The 12,987-nt window shown below is 44.3% G+C and overlaps 1 protein-coding gene across 3 annotated transcripts in view; it reads right to left on the bottom strand.

Annotated features, from left to right (window-relative positions):
- The window catches only part of LOC116040215 (cytosolic carboxypeptidase 4), a 125,380-nt gene that overhangs the window by 100,963 nt on the left and 11,430 nt on the right, over positions 1-12,987 (bottom strand). Inside the window, exons 1-4 of one of the 3 annotated variants that reach the window (XM_031285502.2) lie at positions 11,969-12,137; positions 11,800-11,873; positions 7,305-7,368; positions 125-271 (exon numbers count right to left, since the gene is read on the bottom strand). In XM_031285502.2, the coding sequence (XP_031141362.1) occupies positions 125-271; positions 7,305-7,368; positions 11,800-11,873; positions 11,969-12,107 (424 nt within the window). In that variant the 5' untranslated portion in view covers positions 12,108-12,137. Of the gene's footprint in view, positions 1-124; positions 272-7,304; positions 7,369-11,799; positions 11,874-11,968; positions 12,138-12,987 lie in introns of those variants that run through there. The other 2 variants (XM_031285504.2, XM_031285503.2) reach the window with 2 other exon arrangements.

Raw genomic sequence — 12,987 nt, 5'->3', positions numbered from 1 at the left:
TTAGTCCATGTTGTTATATTTATTTTACATACATGTAGGAGTTGCTTCTCATTGTACATGTGTATAGTGACAATAAAAGGCATTCTATTCATCCATCACCATAATATTTCTCATCCATCCTCACCTCTGTGTCCCACTTTAGCCAGCAGGTGCAGCAGTGGCAGCAGGATGGTGTAGCTGGGACTGAAGCTGCGGCCGGCATTGACCAGTGCGACGAGCAAAGCCTCGCTGCCACCTTTACTGATCATGTAGTGGATACGACGATCTGTACCTGCAGAGAGACAGAGAGATGCTGCTGGTTCCTCTGCTGGAGACTAATCCAATACAAACTAACCCAGCAGAGAAAACCAGTGGGTTTAAAGGGACGGATGGAGGGGCGGACGTGTTCAAGAGTCTGGATGGATTTAAGTGTTTTCTGTGGTGTTAAGATGGTGGCATGACATGATCCAAAGAAAAAAAAACAGGAACTACAAGGGATTAAGTGTTGTACCCAGCAACAACTAACCATGTTTTCTCTTCTGTTTGTCTCTCCTTTCATTTCAGATTCCACGTCTCCCTCCAGCCACATCTCCAACAACTTCAGTCCTCAGATCCTTCTGCCCATTTCCTCCCCTGCAGCTCATTCCCTCATTAGCCCCTCAGTATTTCTACCAGTCCTGTTTTTCTAGTCATTTGCCAGGTTATTTTATTATTTATTCATTTTATTTATTAGGGACCATGTACAATTTTTAACATAAATGTTGCCATTTGATGCATTGTTAGCCTTAGAGCTGTTACACACCAACCAGACGGCCGACCATCGGCAGAAAAGCCAGTCGGACTGATCAGTCGGGTCTCCGAGGTCCAAAAAAATGCCTCAAAACACACTGAGGCGATGCCGACTTGAGCGTACGCTCTGTGCGTGCGCGAAACGTAATACGTCTCCATAGCAACAGGCGGCGCTTCTCTGTATTGTTTCCCAGAAAATGAAAACCGGCAGCTGACAGGACAAACGGGTCACGTGAGTCTTTTTTCTCCGGAAATTCACAGCCAGACTGTCATGTCATGTTCAGAATACGATCTCATATTGTACTAAAATAGTTCACCGAAACGTGTTTCTGAAAACATTTTAAGCGAGAAATAGGCCATGCAGTTGCTGAATCTGTCTTCATTTCAGATCGACAAAGGTCAGTTTAAAAGATTTTCGTCAGATTTTGAGAGGCTCATCTGCTCGCCATTTCCGGGTGAGTCCCGACTGCCCTGTCTCTGACTGAGCATGTCAGGTCGGCCAAAATAAAGGCCGACAGCTCCTCCGACGGACGACGGCACGGAACACACCGAACAGACTCGAGTCACTGACCTCGCCAGACTGTCTGACGGCCGATAATCGGGTTGGTGTGTCAGGGCCCTAATTTACTACTGTCAGGGCTAATTTACATCTGCAGTCCCTAGGCAGGGCACGATTTAAATCCAACAGTAAAAACATGACAACATCTAACAAAACAACAAGACAGAGCACAAATCCTACATCAATATAATGCACATTGTGACACACACACACACACACTAGTGTTGTCAAGTTGTCTAGTGTTCGAGCCTAGCTTTCCAGTGGTCCCACTGTTGTTCCTGTTCTGTCTGTGTTGTCTCTTGTTTGCTTGATGTCAGCTTGTTTCCTTGTGACTTCCTGGTAACTGACCTTTGTCTCCATCTCCTAGTAAACTGAACTTTTCTTACATTGTCTGTCTCAGTGTCCTGGGTTCACTTCTGCAGGGTTCTTCAGAAACGTTAAACTTTCTGCCCTAATTTAAGGGTGTTGATGGAGAGTGTAGGAATAACACTGCACTGTTCAATATTTGCGAGTACACACCCTTTAACACTATCTTATCTAAAAAATCACCATGTTAACCTCATACCCCAATGAGCTGAGGTCCAGAGTCAACATCACACTAATTCTGTCACTACGTGTGTTCCAGCCACCTTCCATGAAGCATGAAGAGCTGAAACATGAGATCTGTGTGGAGCGATGAGAATGTAACCTTCCTCACAGTAATACAGCACTTGAAACAAACAGAAATATTTCCATCGTCTTTTCCACATGGTTTTCCATTGTTTGATCTTTGACTGAAGCATAGGCGGAAATCCCAGGGGGGTTGGGGGGGGGGGTCAGTTATGTTAGTGTAATATAATGTAACATTACCTAGCTTGTTTAATAGCTTGTTGGATAGAAATGCACCCACTACAACTAACGTTAACACGGCGATAAGCCTAACGTTATGTGTGTGAACTGATATTAGGGTTAATATTGAAGATCTACAGGTTGTGTTTTGCTCAACATGATGTTAAGTGGCTGGTCAGTGGGTTTGCTGCAGTTAAATATACTGTATATCCTCTGTCCAAGACGAAACCTAATATTTATGTGGATGACGCAAGATCATTTTATAATTATAATATGACCGCGTGGTGAACCTATGAATATAACTCATATTTAGACATCTGATGTTAAAGATTTGTGTTGTTGCCCAGATAAAATGACAGAGAAATGAAAAACAGACATAAAATCCTTTTTCAGTGCACCAAAACGCCAAGTACAATAAGTCCTCATATCAAGACTTTGGTAACATCTTTATAAGAATGGGTGCTTATGGAAATACTAACGTCACTATGTCACTGGCAAAGGAGACAGAAAGAACTGAGGAACAGGGAGACCAGGGCCAGTCAGGTGGAGAGTCTCAGGGAGACCAGGGACAGTCAGGTGGAGAGTCTCAGGGAGACCAGGGACAGTCAGGTGTAGAGTCTCAAGGAGACCAGGGACAGTCAGGTGTAGAGTCTCAGGGAGACCATGGACAGTCAGATGTAGAGTCTCAGGGAGACCAGGGACAGTCAGGTGTAGAGTCTCAGGTAAGTGTGTTGAGCTTAGTTCATATTTTTGGAGCTGTGTGGCTGTCAGGGTTAGCAGATGAGCTTTACCAGTGGCTCACTAATTTACATTATGATCAGCTAATGTAACAAGTGTACAAAAGCATTGTATTTCTTTTATATGAGGATGTCATGACTTATTTAAAATAAGTAATTATGTTTTAATTTGTTTGTTGTGGGGGAAGGTGGAGCGCTACCAGTTGGATCTGGTGGGGCTTACCTCTACGCACAGTCTCGGTTCTGGAACCATACTCCTGGATAGGGGTTGGACTCTTTTCTTCTCCGGAGTTGCCCAGGGTGTGAGGCGCCGGGCGGGTGTGGGGATACTCACAAGTCCCCGGCTGAGCGCCGCTACGTTGGAGTTTACCCCGGTGGACGAGAGGGTCGCCTCCCTACGCCTGCGGGTTGTGGGGGGGAAAACTCTGACTGTTGTTTGTGCGTATGCACCAAACAAGAGCTCGGAGTATTCGGCCTTCTTGGAGAGCCTGAATGGAGTCCTGTATGGGGCTCCAGTAGGGGACTCCATAGTTCTGCTGGGGGACTTCAACGCGCACGTGGGCAATGATGGAGACACATGGAGAGGCGTGATTGGGAGGAACGGCCTCCCTGATCTAAACCAGAGTGGTTGTTTGTTGTTGGACTTCTGTGCTAGTCATGGATTGTCTATAACGAACACCATGTTCGAACATAGGGATGCTCATAAGTGTACTTGGTACCAGAGCACCCTAGGCCAAAGGTCAATGATCGATTTTATAATCGTTTCATCTGATCTGAGGCCGTATGTTTTGGACACTCGGGTGAAGAGAGGGGCAGAGCTGTCAACTGATCACCATCTGGTGGTGAGTTGGGTCAGAGGGTGGGGGAAGACTCTGGACAGACCTGGTAAACCCAAACGGGTAGTGCGGGTGAACTGGGAACGTCTGGAGGAGGCCCCTGTCCGACAGACTTTCAACTCACACCTCCGGCGGAGCTTTTCGTGCATCCCTGTGGAGGCTGGGGGCATTGAACCCGAGTGGACAATGTTCAAAGTTTCCATTGCTGAAGCTGCGGCGGGGAGCTGTGGTCTTAGGGTCTTAGGTGCCTCAAGGGGCGGCAACCCACGAACACCGTGGTGGACACCGGTGGTCAGGGAAGCCGTCCGACTGAAGAAGGAGTCTTTCTGGGATATGTTATCCCAGGGGACTCCGGAGGCAGTTGCAAGGTACCGAAGGGCCCGAAGGGCTGCAGCCTCTGCCGTGAAAGAGGCAAAGCAGCGGGTGTGGGAGAAGTTCGGAGAAGACATGGAGAAGGACTTTCGGTCGGCACCAAGGTGCTTCTGGAAAACCGTTCGCCACCTCAGGAGGGGGAAGCGGGGAACCATCCAAGCTGTGTACAGTAAGGATGGGACGCTGCTGACCTCAACTGAGGAGGTAATAGGGCGGTGGAAGGAGCACTTTGAGGAACTCCTAAATCCGACTAATACGCCCTCTATGGTAGAGGCAGAGCTGGAGGATGATGGGGGATTGTCGTCAATTTCCCTGGTGGAAGTTGCTGAGGTAGTTAAACAACTCCACAGTGGCAAAGCCCCAGGGATTGATGAGATCCGTCCAGAAATGCTTAAAGCTCTGGGTGTGGAGGGGTTGTCTTGGTTGACACGCCTCTTCAACATTGCGTGGAAGTCGGGGACGGTGCCTAAGGAGTGGCAGACCGGGGTGGTGGTTCCCCTTTTCAAAAAGGGGGACCAGAGGGTGTGTGCCAATTACAGGGGTATCACACTTCTCAGCCTCCCCGGTAAAGTCTACTCCAAGGTGCTGGAAAGGAGGGTTCGGTCGATAGTCGAACCTCAGGTTGAAGAGGAACAATGCGGATTCCGTCCTGGTCGTGGAACAATGGACCAGATCTTTACTCTCGCAAGGATCCTGGAGGGAGCCTGGGAGTATGCCCAACCGGTCTACATGTGCTTTGTGGATCTGGAGAAGGCGTATGACCGGGTCCCCCGGGAGACACTGTGGGAGGTGCTGCGGGAGTACGGGGTGAGGGGGTCCCTTCTCAGGGCCATCCAATCTCTGTACGACCAAAGCGAGAGCTGTGTCCGTGTTCTCGGCAGTAAGTCGGACTCGTTTCAGGTGAGAGTTGGCCTCCGCCAGGGCTGCGCTTTGTCACCAATCCTGTTTGTAGTATTTATGGACAGGATATCGAGGCGTAGTCGGGGTGGAGAGGGGTTGCAGTTTGGTGAGCTGGGGATCTCATCGCTGCTTTTTGCAGATGATGTGGTCCTGATGGCATCGTCGGCCTGTGACCTTCAGCACTCACTGGATCGGTTCGCAGCCGAGTGTGAAGCGGCTGGGATGAGGATCAGCACCTCTAAATCTGAGGCCATGGTTCTCAGCAGGAAACCGATGGAGTGCCTTCTCCAGGTAGGGAATGAGTCTTTACCCCAAGTGAAGGAGTTCAAGTACCTTGGAGTGAGGGAACAATGGAGCGGGAGATTGGTCGGAGAATCGGCGCAGCGGGTGCGGTATTACACTCAATTTATCGCACCGTTGTGACGAAAAGAGAGCTGAGCCAGAAGGCAAAGCTCTCAATCTACCGGTCAGTTTTCGTTCCTACCCTCACCTATGGTCATGAAGGCTGGGTCATGACCGAAAGAACGAGATCCAGGGTACAAGCGGCCGAAATGGGTTTCCTCAGGAGGGTGGCTGGCGTCTCCCTTAGAGATAGGGTGAGAAGCTCAGTCATCCGTGAGGAGCTCGGAGTAGAGCCGCTGCTCCTTCGCGTCGAAAGGAGCCCGTTGAGGTGGTTCGGGCATCTGGTAAGGATGCCCCCTGGGCGCCTCCCTAGGGAGGTTTTCCAGGCACGTCCAGCTGGGAGGAGGCCTCGGGGAAGACCCAGGACTAGGTGGAGGGATTATATCTCCAACCTGGCCTGGGAACGCCTCGGGATCCCCCAGTCGGAGCTGGTTAATGTGGCTCGGGAAAGGGAAGTTTGGGGTCCCCTGCTGGAGCTGCTACCCCCGCGACCCGTTACCGGATAAGCGGAAGAAGATGGATGGATGGAATTATGTTTTAAGGTATTTTTGTGGCTTGATTGTGAACAACTTAAAAATAAATAAATGGTTTTAAAGAAGAATATTTCGGTCAATTTAGTCAGCTTTTTCATTGAATCAAGAGAAACACTGAAAAGAAGGGTAATGGTAAAGTCTCCATGCTATCACTAATGATAGTATTAAGGCTTTCCTCTGTGTACACATATCTTCTACAAGTATAATTGTGGCTGTATAATTCGTGTCCCCTTCAAAAATTGCTTTTCAGAAATGTTATGTTTATTGTCCCCCCCAACTGTTAGATGAGATGTACGGCCATGGACTGGAGCTCCGAATTGGTCCACCAATTGTTTATCTCCATCAACCAATGAACTTCCACTACCATTCGAAAGTTAGTAATCTGCTGTCACAAAGCTTGATTGTGTCCCATCTGAGAGAATTGCTCTGTATGTCTCAATGCTCTTAATGCTTTTAGCTTTTACAAAGTCCTCCTTACAATCAGATGTTCTTTAATTTTGTGCACAAAAATATATATATATAAATAACAAGCTGGAATTAACATTTAGCACAGCTGTTCTTCAAACTTCACAACCGAAACAGAAGGTTAGTCTAGGGTTAGCACTGTTGGAATATCAGCTCAACATACTATGGGCTGACACGTCCCAGTTTAAACTCTTCAATCTGACCACTGAGGAAACTGCACACAGGGCCCAACTCAATATTTAGAGCTTCAAGAATGATCGAAGCTCACTGAAGCTTTTCTGGACCTGAAAACGAATTCAACATCCGAGTTCCAAAGGGATTCTCCCATCATGCAACACTGTGAAGACCTCCACTCATTCTTCTTTTGAAATGTACATAATACATTCGGTGTTTGAACTATGCTGTTTCTATCTTATTATTGAAGGAAAAAAGAACATAAATATAACAGCTGATTCATAACATTTCAACAGCAGTGTGTCAAAACATGTCGATGTCCAGATACGTTTACTGACCAATCATACTGTAACCAGGATGTAAAAGAAGTAAACAGTTGGGGCAGTTGTGGATAAATATTGTATATGGGCAAATGACAATTTGCAAACAAGAATAAAATAGTTAATTTTGCTCATTATGATTTTGATCTTTAAATGTATTTTCAACAATTATTTCAGAAGGGGAGCTTTTTGATGCATAAAAGTGAAAGATTTGAGAGGTTTGAAACTCATTGCAACATGGTTGGTTGCACAGATACAATTGCTTGCTTTCTTGCATCAAACTGCTCCCCTCCTCTGTTCTTTTTTTTTAACGCTGAAGCTGTTTATTCCTAGAGCGAAAACAGTTAGTCCCCTACATGATATTGCCTTGTCAAATGCAGTGAAGTCGCCAAGAGCTTATGTGAGCTTACCAGCAGACAGAAGTTCATCCAGGACATTGAGGATATTTAAGGTGCTCTCCACATCCCCTCCATTCTGCACAGACAAAAAGAACAAAGACAGAAAATATACAATGAATGTAAAAGCTTATCTTATCTGAAATGATTGCCTACCCTCAATCAGAATGTTATATTCTCTATGGCCATATAACCCACATTAATACTGAAACAGACTCTTTGGTTTCATATTCACCATGGCAACTATATACCATAATTTTTTTGTTCTAGTTTTTACTTTGCACACTGCTGAAGAGCTGCTAAACAGATTAATATTGTACTCTGAGCACAATGACAAGAAAGCTCAATCTATCTATGTTGGGACCCCTCAGGTCTGTGTGAGCCCAGCCATTCCCTACAACACACGAATGTGTGATTTTGTTTGATTAAGTTTATTTTAAAAACATGTTAAAAAAAATAAAAAGATAAATAAGAACATGTACATTTCAGTATGAGCAAGAAAACCAGCAAAAAAACATACAAACAAACATATCTTTCAAAATGATTGTAAATTATTCAAATAAGGATTTCCATGTTCAAAAAGGAGTAGGAAGAAGTTAAAAAAAATACTTTTCTGGTCCTACCCCATTTTTCTACTTTTAAGAAGCTGTAGAGATCTGATGTCTCATTTACTCTACATGTTGATGTAAGGCCAATCTTCCCAGAAGAGTTTAAAATGGTCTCAACGTGACTGAAGGCGTATGATGGCTGATTCAATTCTGCTGCTCTGACAGAAATCTTTTGGGGTGGCCAAACACCACCCTCATTAAAATGTGTGTTGTATGATGAGGCCTCCTCCTGTGGCCAACTATCTGCCAGTTTAAATAGGGACAAACAGTGCAGAGTTGTGTTGAGTTACTGTAATGAGAGACAGTTGCTGAACACAGAGGTAACAGCCTCCCTGATTATGGGTTATGCTAGTTATGTCAATTGTTACCTATCCTGCCTGCTACTGCTGCAGCGAAATACAACACTTTGGTTTGGCTCAGCATGTCTCTGACAGGGCCTGTACGTGCCTCCTCTTCGTCAGGCTGCGGCCGACGGTAACGTTACACATGGAGGAGCATCTGTTCCTGAAAGTCTTGATATGGATTGGGGACAATAACATGGCTGACAGCTAGCATGTTTTGTTGTGAAACATACTGTCACATTATATTTACTGATTGCCAACCGTGCACGATGTTATTGACTTTGAATTTTGCTAGCATAGCGTTAGCTTTCTGGCTCATAGCTGTCTGAGCTGAAGAGTTCTCTGAACTGAGCGGACTATACATATCTCCTGTTGCTAAGGGTGGCAAGTCGTATCTAGGTCCATCCTATTTACTGGAGCAGTGAACAACCTTTGCATTGCAAAAGAACCTTATGGGATGGGAATGATTGTTCTGTTGCTTTGATTGCAAAACGCATTAAAATGTGAATAAATGGCCTAATGTTTTTTCATCTGCAAGTGACCACGGTATAAGCGGGTAAATGCCCTTCGATGTTTCAATTATAAGGTAATTAATGGTGGAAATTCAGCAGCAATAATGGACTCCAGAACCGTTCTGGCCTTGCCATTTTCCATTAATTCCTGATTGTCAGGAATTACCCCTCACACAGTGTAAACCCACCTAAACAAAGATCATGGATTCACTCCCAACTTGTATCCACACAGGCTTCACACACATTTCTATAAAAGCCAATCCAAATGCAGCACACACACTGAGACAGAGAACAGTTGATAACACAAACACATGAAAGGTGGATGAGGATTAGAACCAAGCACATCTCAGGTTTCAGAGCTTACACCATACAATTGAACTGAATGGTGCAAATTTAGATTGGTTGGTCTTGGAATTAGACAATGTATATAATGCCCCTTTTGAAAGATTTAATGTCATTAAACTTGAAAACATGAAACATTAAACTGTCATAAATCTTGTCAAATGTGTATGCATTTAGTTTATCTTAGTGTGTAACATTGATCTGAAGAAAAAGCTACCCCCTCAATAATTTTAAGTTTAAGTTTAAGTAATAATGCACAATAATATCAGGACAATATATGTCAATATTAGGTGGAGAACACAGAGAAACATATGTTTTAAGCACATTGTTGTTATGCAAACCTACAGTCTGACATCAAAATCAGTGTCTGCTTCGCTTTTCATTTGCCTCTACGCCTGAAGACTATTGGACGCATGTCAGTTGTTAAATGGAAGAGAATCGGCCCTTTTCTGTACTGTTGATGTCTCTTGCCTTTGAACTGTGACAGGAAATCAAAGACACCTGCTGCAGGGACGTTAAAACAGAATGAGTGACTGTCATCACATCGTTATTTACCATCAAGGACACAAGATGTGTGGGAGGTAGCCTATAGTACGGCCACACAGGGACTACACAGTAGTACTACACTGGTCCTAAATGACTCTTTAACATGTTCTGCTGGCTTAGAATGGTCTGAATAACAGCTAAATGAGTTGTGTGCCTGTTGGCTGTAACACGTGGTAGTGAACTTGTCAGAGGGAATCCCTGGGATATTAATGACGTACCCACTCCAGCGACATCATACCTCACGTGGAGATAACATACAGCAGCCTACTAACAGAAGACTGTCAGCGCCTGTCTGAAAGCAGAACTCTGCTGTTTACTGCTGACCATGGCAATACTTTAACAATGAATAGAATGTCCCAGAATAATGTGGGGCTACATGAGACGAACGCCTTGTCAAGTCAGAGCATGACGCAGCATTCAGAAGGTGAGGAACAGTTCCTAATGTGGTCTCATCCCAACCAAGTGACAAGTGAGTCCAGACTTTTAGACAAAGTTATAAACTTGGATCTGGACAGACCTGAAGGAAATATGAGGCCTATATGTACTTCTGCATGAGACAGTAACAACACTGAAATAAAAAAGGTCATAGTAAGAGGTGTTTCTCTCCTGCCAGTTCTTGTTTTCTCTAGGATGAGTCAACAGCTGGCTCTCAGTATAAAAATGAACGTTCACACTGAGACTTTCCGCCACTACCAACTCCATTCATAGTCCCATTTAATGTCACAAAGCTTTGACAGTATCTATCTCTGCTGTGTTAGCTGCCCACGTGGCGGGAGTGTACTCTCAGTTACAGTTACAGACTTATCGCTGCAATACAATATCAGGGCATACAGTGATGTTCTTTCAGTCATGTAGAGTTTCCGTTCATCTGTTTATAGATAGAGCTATCAAACTCTATCTATGGAGCTATACACTTTCTCTCACATATCATACACAGAACAGGAACATTCACATTCGGCATGTTGTTATAGATTTGCTTTTGTTATAATGTTCCCTGTTTCAATCACATCTTATGTATGTGCACACCTGTGGGTTTGCATCATAGTTATGTTCATGTTTTTAGTTTCGCACCCCTTGATATACCACTCATTCAGTACACCTGCAACATGTTCCCTCTCTTCTACCACTCTTTCATCCACCAATCTCTCTCCAGCTGGCCTTGATGCTGCAGCTATCAGAGTCACACACACCAGGAGGAACAAAAACCAATTGCATTATATTTCTGAGTGGTAGTAAGTTTTAAATTAGTCTAGTTTCCTCTCAGTTAGTTAGAGTTTTTCATCTTCTGGGAACTTTCCACCACAAGAGGAACTTCCGATGGGGCGACATATAGTGAGAAATATGCATATAGTTTTGGTGTTCCAGTACAGACTATGATAATTATGTCTCCTCTCCAATACAATGAAGGTGAATGGAATTGAATGTGTGAATGATATATCTCTGAGAAACATATCTGAAAAGCTACAGAGCCTTACATCTGCATTCTGTCATGGTCCAATCAGATAATCAGAAGGACTTCATGTGTCAGATTGAGCCGAATCTCCATCATGAGTCAGTTTGTGAGAATCGTTTGAAAAGACGGAGTCCACTTTGAAGAGCATCAGTGAACCAGAGAGGAGTTGGTTGGTAGGGCCTGTTCATAATTACATATGTACAGGCAGGATGCCACGTTGTCTCATCACAGCAACTAAATGGAAGTACTGTGATTCAAAGAGTCCTTCTTACTTCTACTGGAGTGTCTTAAAGTAAAGTTACCGTCCTGCTTTTGATATTGATAGAGGTCAACCAAGTCTGAAATGTCAGCACGCAGCAACAGATCCCCAAATCTCCTGGGGATACATGACTAATTCTGGTGTCTCTGGTCTCATCATGTAAAGCCTCTGCTGGCTCATGTGACAACCTCACATAGTGTGCATTGCGTTAAATCAAAGACATCATGGACGTTTTCTGACGTGTATTACTGTAAAGAACTTTGTTGAAAATGTCAATAACTGCAACAGGTATTCAGAATTTCAACACTGTTCAGTCTGTGCAAAAAAAAGATAACTGCTAAGTCAAAAGATATTAAGCCCAACACTTTCACAGGTCAATGTGGTTAGATTTGAAACATTGTATTTAAAATAGCACGAACAATATTAAGCAATGCAGTGTGGATCCCTACCTGCAGGGCCGAGAGGAGGACCTCTAAACCGCTGGAAGAGCTCGCAGATGCTGTCATAGCTGGGCCACGTCGTTCTGTGAAGGACAGACGGACAGACAGAGGGATAAACACACTGTTAGACAGACAGACAGATAAATAAACAAACAGACAGATGGACAGATGGACTAACCAATAGACGAACAGAACAAAGACAGGACAGGAGCACTCAGACAGGCAGAGATCGGGGGGAGGCAGACGGAGGAAATCCAAAGTGCGTCCTCACCACTGAGCACACAGCGTCTCACACACACATATGAAACTGAAATCATCTGTCTCTCTCGTTTTCTCTCTCACAGCAAACCAGACGCGCACATGCAGCGCTGCTGCTGTGTGTGAGGAGAGAGAGAAACGGAGACTCCCCCTGACTTAACTACCAGGGTCAGGCTCTGTGTTTGTGCGTGTACGTGTGTTTTATATCACTTTGCAACACATTGTCGTACAAATATAATAGAAAAGGTGTCTCTGTGTAGTTTTGCATGGGGCTTTGTCCATGTTGTAGAGCTATTAGATACATGAAGATAAATAAAAGTGGTTAAAAATGTGGCTGGTTGTGTGTCAGTGTGTCTGTAACCCTATCCCTGCAGGATAAAGAGCTCCAGAAAACATTTGTGCTGCAGTGTTGAGAAGGCTGCCACTATAAAAAGGTCCTGACAAGGCCAGCTGGGCAGCTGCAGGACACACAATACATCCAGTGGAGACGTCAACCAATAATGCTTTAGATGGCTGCTATAAAACAAACCTTTAAACAGCCCCTTTTATTACAATCACCAAACTCTATTCAGTGAGCCAAGCCTCTGAAACCACAGACAAAGAAACCAACATGTTACTACTCCCCCCCCCCCACACACACACACACACACACACACTGCTCTGTGTACCAACTTCATTTCTATCAACCACTAACAACATAAGTGCAATTAGTAACAAAACCAGCCAAGCTGATTATTATTATTATTATTATTATTATTATTAATAATAACATTATCAAGAATTAGGCTGTCAATCGAATAACATAGTTAATCACGATTAATCACTATTTTTAGTTGTGTTCGAAAGGGATATGGGACACATTGGACACATATGCTTGCTTTATGCAAATGTATTAATGATTGGAAATCAATTAACACAACAAAACAATGACAAACATTG

The sequence above is a fragment of the Sander lucioperca genome, chromosome 7 (assembly GCF_008315115.2).
Source record: "Sander lucioperca isolate FBNREF2018 chromosome 7, SLUC_FBN_1.2, whole genome shotgun sequence".
NCBI lineage: Eukaryota > Metazoa > Chordata > Actinopteri > Perciformes > Percidae > Sander > Sander lucioperca.
Note: the sequence above shows the minus strand (reverse complement) of the source record. Positions and strands in the feature narration are given on the sequence as shown.